Source organism: Fusarium vanettenii, assembly GCF_000151355.1.
Source record: "Fusarium vanettenii 77-13-4 chromosome 8 genomic scaffold NECHAsca_10_chr8_2_0, whole genome shotgun sequence".
Classification (NCBI taxonomy): domain Eukaryota; kingdom Fungi; phylum Ascomycota; class Sordariomycetes; order Hypocreales; family Nectriaceae; genus Fusarium; species Fusarium vanettenii.
The window spans coordinates 1,067,472-1,079,937 of record NW_003315874.1 but is presented as its reverse complement, the minus strand read 5'-3'; the positions used below and the strand labels follow the sequence as shown (position 1 = coordinate 1,079,937).

Genomic DNA, 12,466 nt, shown 5'->3' with positions numbered 1-12,466 from the left:
CCCTACCTGTAACGCCAGAAGTTCTGACTCCACTGCGAAACAGCCGCCCCAGGGGCCAAGGGTTCTGGACCGCTTCTCCCACCAAGCCCATTTCAGCCTTTGCACGCACTGTAACCGAAGCCTCACTACTGTACCTTTCTAGGCGCTGACTGGGCTAAGAGAGTTGGCGACGGTTGCCTTGTCCCAATTTGGGCACGCTGTCATGCTGCAGCCGCCAACTGGTCGACGGGACCGCCGGCAACTGCATGGAAAAACGGCATCTCGCAGTTGGGCGCCTGTCATCTCAGCACGACGTCACTCATAAATACCGCCTCGGGGAATTCGGATTTAACTGGCCATTATCTCAACATCAACAAAGGCAACGGCTTGTGTTTGCTCCTCGCGATATTGTTGCTCCAAACATGTCTATCAAGATACACATTGCGCGTCCCTCTCGACAAAGGTACACATGGTCGTCTACCAGGTTCACGCCGTTATTACCCGGGTTCGAGTTTGCCAACATCATGAGGTTGGCGTGATGTTTTGGTGATATACCATGACACGTCTTACACGAAACCCTTACACCAAGGGTAACCCCTCCCCCCGCTCCTGTCAAGGTCTGTGCTGCCCTAGCTGGGATCACTAGGTGTTGCCCTTTCAAGTCGAGGATGGTGTAAATGTGGCAGTGTTTTGTGCTACCTCTCCTCCCAAATGCATTCCGCCGTAGTCGGCAGAAGGGCATCACTGATTCTTTTCTTCCTCTGTCACGGGGACGAATTTGAGGAGGCATCGCTTTCCAAGGGGTCGCGATGAGATGAGCTGGTCATCCATGGCCATAGACTCGGTGCTCATCGATTCATCTGGCTCAGTTTCATACTGTGAATAGACGTCACGCAGTAATGTCTTCATCTCTGCCATGGCAAGGCTATCGGGTTTCTGTCAGCACATGTTCATATCATGCCAAGGTACCACCACTCACTGCTTTCCAATGCATCCTCGCCCTCCGCTAGAGAAAGCCCACTGGAGCCGACGCCGGTCGGCGTCTCCGTCAGTCTCAAGCCATCGTTCAGGGTAGAACTTGTCGGGATCGGGGAAAACATCGTCGTTGATTCGATGAACAGAAAAGGACTGGCAACTGACCACCGTCTTCTCTGGTAATGAAAATCCGTCAATGACACGGCCGCCCTGGGGAACATATCGAGGAAGAGACATAGGGATAGCAGGGAAGCACCGCAAGCCCTCGTTGAGTACAGCGTCCAGAAGAGTCAGCTCGTCAAAGGGTGCGTCGGGCTTGTTTCGGAACTCTTCTCGGAGTAAACGCTGGTACTTAATGGATCGAGGTTGCGAAAGCTCCCACATCAAGAAGCAGAGAACATCGCCGGTCGTATCAATACCAGCCGCCATATGATCGAGGCACTCAGCTGCCATGTCGATGGTGTCTAGGACGCTGTTCTTCTCCTTGAGCCGGTTCAACACGGTGAAATCAGCCGCTCCATCCTCTTTGGCATTCTCAATTACAAAGTTGTCGGCCAAGGGAATAGATCGAGGCTTTGCAAAGCTAGCAAGTACATTGGATACAACTCGATGGAGAGTTGGGCTGTAGTGCTGGACCAGCCGGTCTAGGTTTTCTTAGCCTGCTTGCTTCTCATATCGCTGTTACTAGAGATGGCTTACTTTTCAGGCTATCATCAGCAGCTACCTGATGCATCATCTCTTCATCGTCCTGGTTCTGCAAGCAGTTGCTGCCATATGGGTGGAAAAGCTGATGTGTGACACAATCACAGGCATAGGCATGGAGCGCTATTCCGGTCAGCATTTATTCACAGCCAAATCATTTTAGCGATTAACAAACTTCTCTGCGGCATGTCAGTTCTGTCTTTGCCGAATCAACGGGTCTTTCTTACAAACACATCGGCTGTACCATCAGGAGAGCTAACACAGCGCTCGATGAACTTCTTGGAGCGCACCTGTATGCCAGCCAAAGGCGCAGTTTTCATCACATTGCTGTTGGCATATCGATCACCGATCATCCTCCTTCGTTTTGCGTGCTAGGGCCAGGCATTAGTTACAGCACGTGGGATACACCGTAGTGAGACTAACATCGCCCTTGTTCAGCGTAGAGAACATGGTCCTAAGTCACGAGTCAGTGTTATTAAAGGATATTGTGCTACGAATATCATACCGCTTGCCATAAACCTGAAAGAGGTCATAAAACTCGGTCTTGTCATATCCACTACCGCCGGAGCCATAGATCTCTTTGAGCGCAGCCGCTGAGGTGAAGGACACCTCATTGGGTGCAACACGGACAACCGGGCCATACTTTTTGTGTAAGTCATGGAGGTACATGGTACGGTTTGCGCCGAGTTCGTTCCATTTCAACACGAGCGAGGTGAAGTTGGACACAACCGGGCCGGGCACCTTTGCCATGGCCGAGGTGAGGCGGACGACGACATGGATGACGAGGAGCAGAGCAGCAGCCCCGGCAATGAAGTCCGGTGACAGGAGCAACATGGTTGACGGCCTATTCGATCTCGACGACGGATCATGCAAGAAGTGAGTTTGTCCAACTTCTGCGGGAGAGAGGGAGTCTAATAACCTCCCGGCCAAGGACCGGACCGCCTTCTTATCACGAGGCGGCGTCCGAGTTATCGGCACTCCGATACGGAGCTTGGAAATCTCCAATCCAAGTCTGGGGAAGACCAATAGCTTTTCTCGCTGTGGGGGATTTTAATACCGGGAGTGGAAAAGTCACGCCCTTTTGGCCGTCTCTTTGCCTATCGGTTCTCGCTTGTCCTCCTTTTGACGGGTTTTTCTCCACATTCTAAGTTCCCCTCCATCAGTGACGCATCGCACCCCCGCAGAGTCTCTTGTGATTAGGACCAACCATTGGATTCTTATTTGCAAATCGAAAAGGCATTGCCGGCCGGAGGCTGGTTTAAGCCGCCAGGATCTATCAGTCTCGGGCCTGACGGTTCATGTATGACTCTACAGATTTTCGTATCACGCTTTTCATTACTCGCTACACCAAACCCCTTACTACAACGCCTACCGCAACCTAACTCCAGCCGATACTTGACCCGATATCCGGTCCCTCGATGGTAAAGAACCATGGAGATGGTTCAACATACACAGCTACTGTTTCGAGCTGGCATCAACCCTATAGGTCCTGTTTCCCGTCCTTGCGCCCTCCTCCGCCAAACATGCCCGTGATCCAACTCAGCCCGGGAATCTGCATCGCCGCCGCAGGAGGATATTCCTTGCCATCAATCTTTGTGCGCGGGGTGCAAGTGCACCACTGGGACTCTGGCACTCCATCGAGTACTTGCCGGACGTGGCTACCACATCCACGCCAGGACTTCTTTGCTGGGATGTTGGTCAGCTTATCGCAGGACTAGACTTGAAAGTGTTTCGAGACTTACAGCAGGTCGGGCAGGTCGCTCCAAAACACATGATGATGATGGGTGAATGGTTGATCAGGTGTGTTGTGATACGTGGTGTGGCGTTAAGACAAGTGAGATTAGTGGATCGTCGATAAAAGCTGCAAGTTCGCAAGTTGATTACCTGCTTGGTTCACGGATAGTAAGCTGCAGGAACTGGGAGGAAGGTATGCATTTATTATCTATCTCCCTATTTGATCTACATTTATGATTTGTCTTCGGGCAAATTTAGGTCGCCGACCTTGTTTGTAGGTGATACTCTGGATGGTCGCCGACCACAACTGAGCTTACCCTGAACCTCGACTCATGTCTGCTTAGACAATACCAGGAATTCATATCTACGATGGTATAAGTGCCTCTACTCGGGGAATTTTGGGTTGCAAACAGATATAAGCTTGCACCCATGTCATTATTCTTGCTTGGGCTGGCTTCCCTTGTGTCATTGAAGTGTCCATTGCATCCCCTACCATCACAAGTGTATAAAAAGGCGGGTATGAGCCGAAGAACAAGCCACCGAGTTAAGCTGAAGGCCAAGGTCCAACCAAGGAAATCTTGCACCGGAAATAGAAGTGCCAAGAAAATACGGACAAATATACATTGCAAATAACGCCCACTGAACCCCGTACATAGGCGTTGAAGGATCATGGAAAAACTGCCGCACGGCAGCCACCAGATGTCGTGTCAGCACATCCCTGTCTGGCAGGAAAGCTTGTAAGGTAGGTTTCTATTCATAGCAGCTTCCATCGGCGAGCAGGGGTTACGCACAGTTTCTCGAAATTAAAAACACGTCAATTTCCACGGGGAAAAGCAGGCTCGAGATAGAGTTACGACAAGGGAGACATGTTTCTGCCCCTGCCTTTTTTTTTTTTTTCCATGCCGATCCATCGTCCCATATAAGCCTCGGCCATGATGCTGAAAGTGAGGAGATATTATCTCGGTTCATGCCATGCTGGCCAAGGAGCTGGGCCTGCTGAATGTTGTTGGCTTGGGTTGAAAGCGAGCTCCAAGCCCGCAGGCACAGCCTCCATGGGACCCCGCAGAGCGATGGATGGATGCAAGACGTCCGAGACAGGCGTCCAACAAACCATACAGGACGAGGCTGAATGTGTGTGATAGAGAGATGACATTGGCTGAGAATACGCCTGGGACTTGATCTCATAGGCCCGGCTGCTTGCTGACACGCCCGGGGACAGGCCTGTGGGAAGCTTCGAAAGTGTGGATGAACTCCTCACGCGCCGAGGTGAAGAAGGGCTGAAGATTTGCTGACCATCCAGCGCCAAGGAGTGACCTCATGGGCCCCAAGTCGTGCTGCTTTTACCGCCAGAGGATAAGCGTCCAGTGTGATGAGTCCTGAGTGTTAATTTACATGATACATCAATATCTGCTAGGGACATGTCAGGAGCACGGTGAGATATATTGCCATGCAATGAAAGATTCAAGTCAACAAGTACTCAAAAGCCCATTCAACATGACTTACAAGATGGGCAAATTACATACCGATAGCCTTTCACCCTCCCTTCCATGTTCAAGGGTCCTCGGTGAGAGCTTCAAGAGCGGCAAGGACGCTAACCTCAAGCCGTCGAGCGCCACTGAGAGTGTCCAGGGGGGCTGTGCTGTAAATAATCCAATCTTTGACGGCCGAGCTAGGTCCATTTGACTTGACAGGGGACGAACATGCAACGTTCACCTGGACATCTGCCATGATAGAGAGAGCTGCTGGAGCTTTCGATAGTCCACGACACCACCCTAGTAGTGCCATCCATTTCGTATCGTCCCGCCCAAGCTGCCGGACCTCCACCTCGACCGTCAGCGGCCCGTCTACAGCAGCTGCTGCTCCAGGGATCTAATCTTTGGGGGGCGGCGTCCACGAGTCCAGCCCAGTCCAGCTTGCAGCGGGTTCCGGGGCGCTGGACATCCACTGCGGCGACAGCGGGTTCAGCGATTGAGAGAGAGAGCGTGGTTTTTCCTTTCTGGGGTTTCCAACCTACGTACTGCACTCACTTAGGCGGACAGGCTGAGAAGGTGGTTGACCGTGTCCATCCGTCGGGCCCATCCCATCCCCGATCCCAACAAGACCCAAGAAACCGTTTCTCCTCTTTCCCATATCCTTCCCGTGCGTCGCTGTCCAATCTCTCCGTCCTCAACTGCTCTCGCTGTGCGCCATTCTCCAACGTCCCCCTCTCCCCGCGGACCGTCTCTCTCTCCCCTCTCCCCTCCCGTCCAGTCCGCAACTTCAATCGCAGGATGCCGAGCTTCGGTCGCCTCGGAAAGCATAGCAACCGGTCCTCGCAGGCGCTCGCCTCGTCAAAGACGCCTGCGACGACAACGACCCCGTCTGCGACGAGCGGCAGTGCTGCGACGGGCGCTCCAGCTGCGACGACCCAGGCGACAGGCCACCAGCGCCAGCCGAGCCACCAGCAGCAGCAACAGCAGCAGCAGCTCCTTGACGAGGCGGACTCAGCCGCCCACAGCGCCCACAGCGGTCACGGCTTCGGCCACTCGCACAACGCCAACGCCAACGCCAGCAATCCTGCCAACTCGAGCGCGACCCCCCATTCAGCCTTGTCGTCGTCCCATAACACCGCCTACAGTTCGAGCGAGTCTTTTGATTCACGGCAGCCCTCCCACCTTTTGCAACAGCAGCACCAGCATCCAGGCCAGCCGCCGTTGCATCTTCAACATCCCCAGCAGCAGCACCAGCCTCAAACACCGTTGCTGCCCTCCCCCTCCTCCGCCTCCGCTGGCGGCGCCCCTCCCCCGCCGCACCTCTATAGCTCACCCTCGGCCGCCAGCAGCACCACCGGCGCAAACATCAACAATCCCCCTTCTCTGCAACAGCAGCAGAGCTCCAATCTGTCAGGCTTTGATGGTCATCAGTCTCACTCGGACTTTGTAGACCCTGGTTTGGGCCGATCGCAGAGCATCCGCTACAGCTCCGCCACACCATACGACATCACAACCTCGTCGGTCGACGATCTGAATAGCCACGCCGCTGGGTACGGCCAAGCTCCTCCTCCTCCTGTTCAGCAACTGCAACCGCCGCCGCCGCCGCAACAACCCCAGGCGACTCCTCAGAAGCTCTCGACCCGAAAGTTGATTAAGGGCATCTTTTCTGGGTCCAATCGTGGGGCGTCTGACAGCCAGCACCACCACGGCATAAGCATCGGCCACGGTCACCACCATTCCTACGACAACACTGGTGGCCTTGCGCGCCGTCCCTCCAAGCGGGTGAGCAATCCACCGCCTTTCCTAAACAATCGCTTCTCCTATCCTATCCTGTCCTGACCACAGCCTTCCCTTCCCTTTCCTTGTCCCATCACATCTCACCCTTCCATTTCCTCTCCCCTCTCCTGCATCTGCATCTGCACTGCACAGCTCCCCTTCCCCTCCCTCAGCCTCACCCTCTCAATCTTACCATCAATCAATTCACTCTCTGCCCGTCGCCCAGAACAGCACAGCACAGCGACTCTACAGGTCAAGACCCAACCAGCAGCCACAGCTTGCCTAGTCCCGGGTCCAGACCCGATCCAATCCCCTTTTCCCTCCCCAGCCCAATTCGCCCAAGCCCAACCAACCCCAACTTGTGAATCCTGGCTACTATTGGCGCCAGCCGCCAACCCATCCATTGCCTCCGCCAGCCCAAGCTGAGTAGATCCAGCAGGTCCAGCAGGTCCCCGACAATCCACAGTCCCCTTATCCACCGCAACTCTCGTCTCGCCAAGGCCTCGACGACATCAATGAGCATTACTCTGCGCATGACTCTAACTCGCATTCACCCTCGCAGAACTCTCGCATCTCCCTTCACAACACCATCCGCCAAGTCTCTGGTGAGGTAGACCAGCAACAGCACTCGGCCAACTACGAGGACGCCGCCTATCGCCAGAACCAAGCCCCGCCCCAGCAGCAGCAACAGCCGCCGCCGCAACCCCACGTTCAGGTACACCCCCAGGACCAACAACCGCAAACCATCTACGAAACGAGCGTTTACGACCAGCAACCGTCTCCTCTTAACCCGCCTCAGCACCCGTCGTCGCAGCAGCCCTACCCTTACCCGAACTCTCAGCAGCCCGGTTATCATCAGGGTGGCATCCAAGGTGGAGATTTGAGAACAGTCCCAGCTCACCTTGGCACTGTTTCCCAGTTTCAGAATCCCGAGACTGTTTCGCAATTCTCGCATGAATCGCCCATCACCGACTCGGATCAACGTTCGGCCAACCTGCAGTCAGCGTCTACTTCACCTGCGGTGAATCACTCCGTCTACGTTCAAAACCACGGCTCAACCACGAGCCTTCCCCCCGCACAGCAGATCACCCCACAGCCGCAACAATCGGGCATGGCACCACCCGCTGGAGGACCTCCCCCGTCTCGCCGTCCTGAAGCCGACAAGCTGCGCGGCCAGGTCGACCCCCCCGCCGGCCCGCCCCCCACTTACCGCCACAGCACCTCAATGAACAACATGAACCCCCTGCCCCCGGTGCCCCAGGGCGCCGGCCAGCCGCAAGCCTACCAAGGCAACCGCCCGCCGCAGTTTGAGGGAGACCAGGGCCGCGATAGTCCCCAGCCCGTCTCCGCTGTCCCTGCTGACCCGGCCGGGGATGAAAAGTCATTCAAGGACCTGCGTAAGTGACCCGTTGAATGCCGTGCCGTGTGGGTCAACTACGGGAGCTTGCATTAACCTTTTGTAGTTACTAAGTACAAGAACGTCAAGCGACTCTACTTTGATGGAAAGGCGCAGATCGACGCACTCACTGGGCAGATTGTCCACCTTCAGAATGCTGTAGCCAACCAACGTATGTCGCAGTCGCGCACTGCGCTCGACGACAACGAATACTCGACGCGATGGAACCGGCTCAATGGTGCTATCAACAACCTCTCCTTCAACATCCGAAAGGATTGGCGAAGTGTGCCGCAGTGGCTTGTTAGCTACGTCAGTGCAGATGCGCTCAAGACTGGCAAGGCCGAGATGACGGCAGTCGGACGAGCCGTCATTTCTCGCTGGTTGATGGAGGAAGTGTTCAACAAGTGCTTCCACCCAGGCCTGGATCCGACGCTGAGCCAGTCACTCAAGGAGATTGAGCTGAACATCCGGCATAACGCATACACGATGACCAGCCAGGAGGAATTCGACGCCCTTACCAACAAGGTGGTGAACTGGCGAATGACGACACTGGAGGGTCTGCACCGTCAACTCAACTCGCCCTCGACTGCCGACAACCGTACCGCGTTCACGGCCAAGGCCACATCCACTCTGACGGCCTGTCTGTATCAATTCCTCAACAGCCCACCCCCAGCGGGCGTGGAGGGCAGCACTTCGATGATTGTTGAGCTCGCCGTGGGTATCGCAGCCAACCTACCACTGGAGAGCCGAGATGTTGCTATCACATACCCCCTCCCCGGAGAAATTGTTCAGCCACGCGTGATGGAGGTTGAGAAGGCACCACTGCCACCTCTGGAGGGTCAGAAGGAAGATGGTGATGATGACAAGAAGAAGGAGGAGGGTGATGATAAGAGCGGCAAGGCCAAGACTGGTACGTTAACCAAGGAGAATTTGGGTGTGGTTGGGGAGGACAACGATTCCTCGAAAAGTGTACGGACGGATGCTGACATGGATAACTTTGCAGTGGCGGTGCCAAGTGATGCCAACCGGGTGCGGTTTGCAGGATTCATGGCTCTGGAAGTGAGAGGCAGACAGGTTCTGTGGAAGGCACCAATCTGGACTCTGTAGGGCAGATGAACTGGACTAGGTGCTTTGCAACGGAGATGATGGGTGGTTAGGGAAAAGGAGATAGACGTTTTGCCGTGATGAGAGAGCGGGGTTGTAGATATCCGGGGATACATGATGAAGCAGGTTGCGAGCATGACATGGATGTAGAGGTCAGACTGCTAATGGCAAGCTGGCCTGGGCAGGATTGAAGTGTTACGAAAGGCACGACTTGGCATGCGAAGGATCAAGAAGGATTTGGACCGTGATATTGTTCTATGTGTATGAACTTGACGAGGTGAGCAGCAAGGGAGACCGCAAGGTTTCTTGTTTCTTGACTGCAGTCTCTTTTACATATACCATATACAGCCCGAGTTTGGAGTGAGTGGAGAAGTAGTTGCATGCAGCAGAGTGAATGTATGTCTGAATAGAAGACGGAAATTCACGACTGAGATAGAGCGGCATAGTTGTGGTGATGGTATTGGAGATACTTTGAATGCGCCTCAGCGGCAGAGAACCTAGTTGCTGTACGTACCAGGTGATGGCGGATGACGAAAACAGGGTCACCTACCGGATTGGGACTCTACTCAGGATGAGTCGACGGGCAGCAACTGGGGCTGAATCTAACGAGGCTGAAGGCGACCAACAAGCGCCGGAGGTGGTACCATAGCGGGCCAGGCCAGGGCAGATTGTTAAGAGTCATAGAGAGTTGGTCCCTGCGAGCAGAATCTAGTCGAGAATTGGTGAGCAGCCTGCAATAGTGGCAATGCCACAGATGAGTCACCCTTCGGACAGCCCAGAAGGGCATACTGATGATACTCATCAGATTGATCGAGAATATCCACCTACAGTAGGCTAGAGGTTAGGTTAGGTTGAGACTTGCAGGTGGGGACGTTAACTCAAGTCCCTGAGGTACCGAACCTTCCTAGAAATCTGAAGTTTTTGTGACGAGTTTCGTCCATTACATAAAGGGCGGGCAGGAGCTGGGGTCTCATACACGCACAGCCGGCTGTGCGTTTAATATCACGTGACTTTTGCGCACAGCCGGCTGTGCAAATAAGATTCGTTATGTAAGCCCAAAAAGGGGTAACATACTGCAAATTGGTGCAATTTGGGGCCCCAATTCAACGATCAACAGCTTCTGTGACATCAATTTAACTTGCCGCGCCTTCTTTTAGCTATGATGAACCCAATTGGCGTTCCCACTGCCTTCCCTGATGATGCTATGCCTCCTGAAGGCCAGTATAGCTCACGGGAGGAACTATTCGCCGCAATTAATGCTTGGGCAGCGCCTCGAGGCTATGCCTTTTCAGTCAAGACCTCTTGGAAGACCCCCAATGGAAGAACTGGGGTTATCTATAACTGTGACCGCGGAGCAGGGAGACCCCCTAAGGTCAATCCGACGAAGAAACGGAAACGGAAGACCACAACACGCCGTACAGGATGCACCTTCTCTATCACAGCAAAGGAGAGCCTATGTGGGACTATGTGGAATCTCACGCATCGCCCCGGGGCCGGCTTTGATCAACACAATCACGAACCAAGCTTCAGTGAACTAGCACATCCAGTACATCGTTAGCTATCATCCCTAGATAGGTTGACGGTCCATTAACTCAGCAATGCCGGCATTGAGCCAAAGAAGATCTAATCCTATCTACGTATGAACATAGATACACTTGCTACACAGCAGGATATCTATAACTGCATTGCATAAGGCAAGCGAGAGCTTGCTAAGGGTCAAAGCAATATGCATGCCTTTGCTAATGAACTTGAGAATGAGGGCTTCTGGAGTCAGATACGCCTTGACGAGAGTGGCAGAGTCACATCAGTGTTATTTGCATACCTAAGCTCATTGAGATACCTCAAGCTATACCCTGAAGTACTTATCTTGGACTGTACATATAAGATCAATAAGTATAGCATGCCTCTTCTCGATATAGTTGGTATTGATGCTTGTTAACGATCCTTCTGTATTGTATTCGCCTTTCTTAGTGGCGAGGAAGAAGGGGACTTCATCTGGGTCCTTGAACGGTTGCGGTATATATATGAGCATTATGGAGTAGCCCTTCCATCTGTGATACTCACAGATCGCTGCCTAGCTTGTATGAATGCTGTTTCTTCTCTTTCTTGTTTCCCTGAGTCAGCCTTATTGCTATGCCTATGGCATATTAATAGAGCGGTCCTGAGCCATTGCAGGCCTGGATTCACTCGAGATAAAGACGATACTTAAGGGCAAGAAGAGTGGGATGCGTTCTTTAAGTCTTGGCATCAGATTGTGGCCTCAACGACTGAGGATATCTACAACGAGAGGCTTGAGAAGTTCAAGCAACGCTATACCCCTGACCACCTCAACGAGGTGGGCTACATCATAGAGACTTGGCTGGACCTCCATAAGGGGAAGTTTGTTAAGGCCTGGGTTCATCAACACCTTCACTTCGATCAATTCGTTACGTCACGGGCCGAGGGCATTTATCAGCTCATTAAATCTCATATGAAGACCTCAGCAATTGACCTTTTTGGGGCCTGGAATATCATCAAGCTTATCCTATCAAACCAGCTCAACTAGCTCGAGGGAAACCAAGCTCAGCAGCAGGCTAGCATACCTATTGATATATCTGGGCCACTGTATAGTAATATCCGTGGTTGGCTATCACATGAAGCCCTGCGGCTGGTTGATGCTCAACGGCAACGACTATTGAGAGAATATCCTGCATGTATAGGAGTCACTATGAGGACTCTTGGTCTGCCCTGTGCTTATATGATTCAGCCCTTGCTACAGTAAGATCAACCCCTTCTGCTACATCATTTCCACACATATTGGCTTCTCCATCGCCTAGGAACCCCCCGGCTTATTATTGAGCCTCACAAGCAATTTGATCGCCTAGCAGCTAGTTCAAAGCTTCCACTAATAAGCACATAGCGTGAGCCGTGTGCATCTGAACGTGTTGAGAAAGCACTATAGCGAAAGGCACCGCCAAAGTGTTCGAAGTGTGGTATATGAGGCTATAAGATGAACTCTAAAGTATGCCTTTTGCGTTACGACGATCTATTGCCGGCTCCTACTCAAACCTCTATAACAACACATATCACAACACATTCAACCACTCGCTCTGTGACCCGCTCGCTATCCCCATTAGGGTCCTCTGTGGTATCTGAGACTATAGCCTGCACAACAACATATATAATAACACACACAATAACTCAGGTACTATCTCCTCCGGTAACTAGATTAGCAACTGTTGCTGCAGGCGGTGCAAGAGAGAAGTCCCTATTGCGAGGTGATCATGCCCTTGTTATCTTCCAACGATACAAAGAGGCATGAGAGGCCTGGTATGCTACATTGACTAGG

General features: G+C 53.1%; 2 protein-coding genes across 2 annotated transcripts; one reads left to right on the top strand and one right to left on the bottom strand.

Annotated features, from left to right (window-relative positions):
- Nucleotides 1-391: 391 nt before the first annotated feature.
- NECHADRAFT_105080 (uncharacterized protein) lies at nt 392-3,429 on the bottom strand (the record flags this gene model as incomplete). Its single annotated transcript, XM_003048767.1, has 11 exons — nt 392-904; nt 959-1,598; nt 1,654-1,702; nt 1,884-2,027; nt 2,080-2,110; nt 2,162-2,500; nt 2,576-2,601; nt 2,643-2,753; nt 3,108-3,111; nt 3,180-3,342; nt 3,399-3,429. 11 exons carry the CDS (start codon nt 3,427-3,429, stop codon nt 721-723), a joined length of 1,722 nt encoding a protein of 573 aa, XP_003048813.1. The 3' UTR covers nt 392-720.
- A 1,455-nt stretch (nt 3,430-4,884) lies between these two features.
- On the top strand, nt 4,885-9,141 carry NECHADRAFT_83877 (uncharacterized protein; the record flags this gene model as incomplete). The annotated part of the gene is made up of 4 exons (XM_003048955.1): nt 4,885-4,954; nt 5,422-6,644; nt 7,078-8,035; nt 8,102-9,141. 4 exons carry the CDS (start codon nt 4,885-4,887, stop codon nt 9,139-9,141), a joined length of 3,291 nt encoding a protein of 1,096 aa, XP_003049001.1.
- Nucleotides 9,142-12,466: the final 3,325 nt, after the last annotated feature.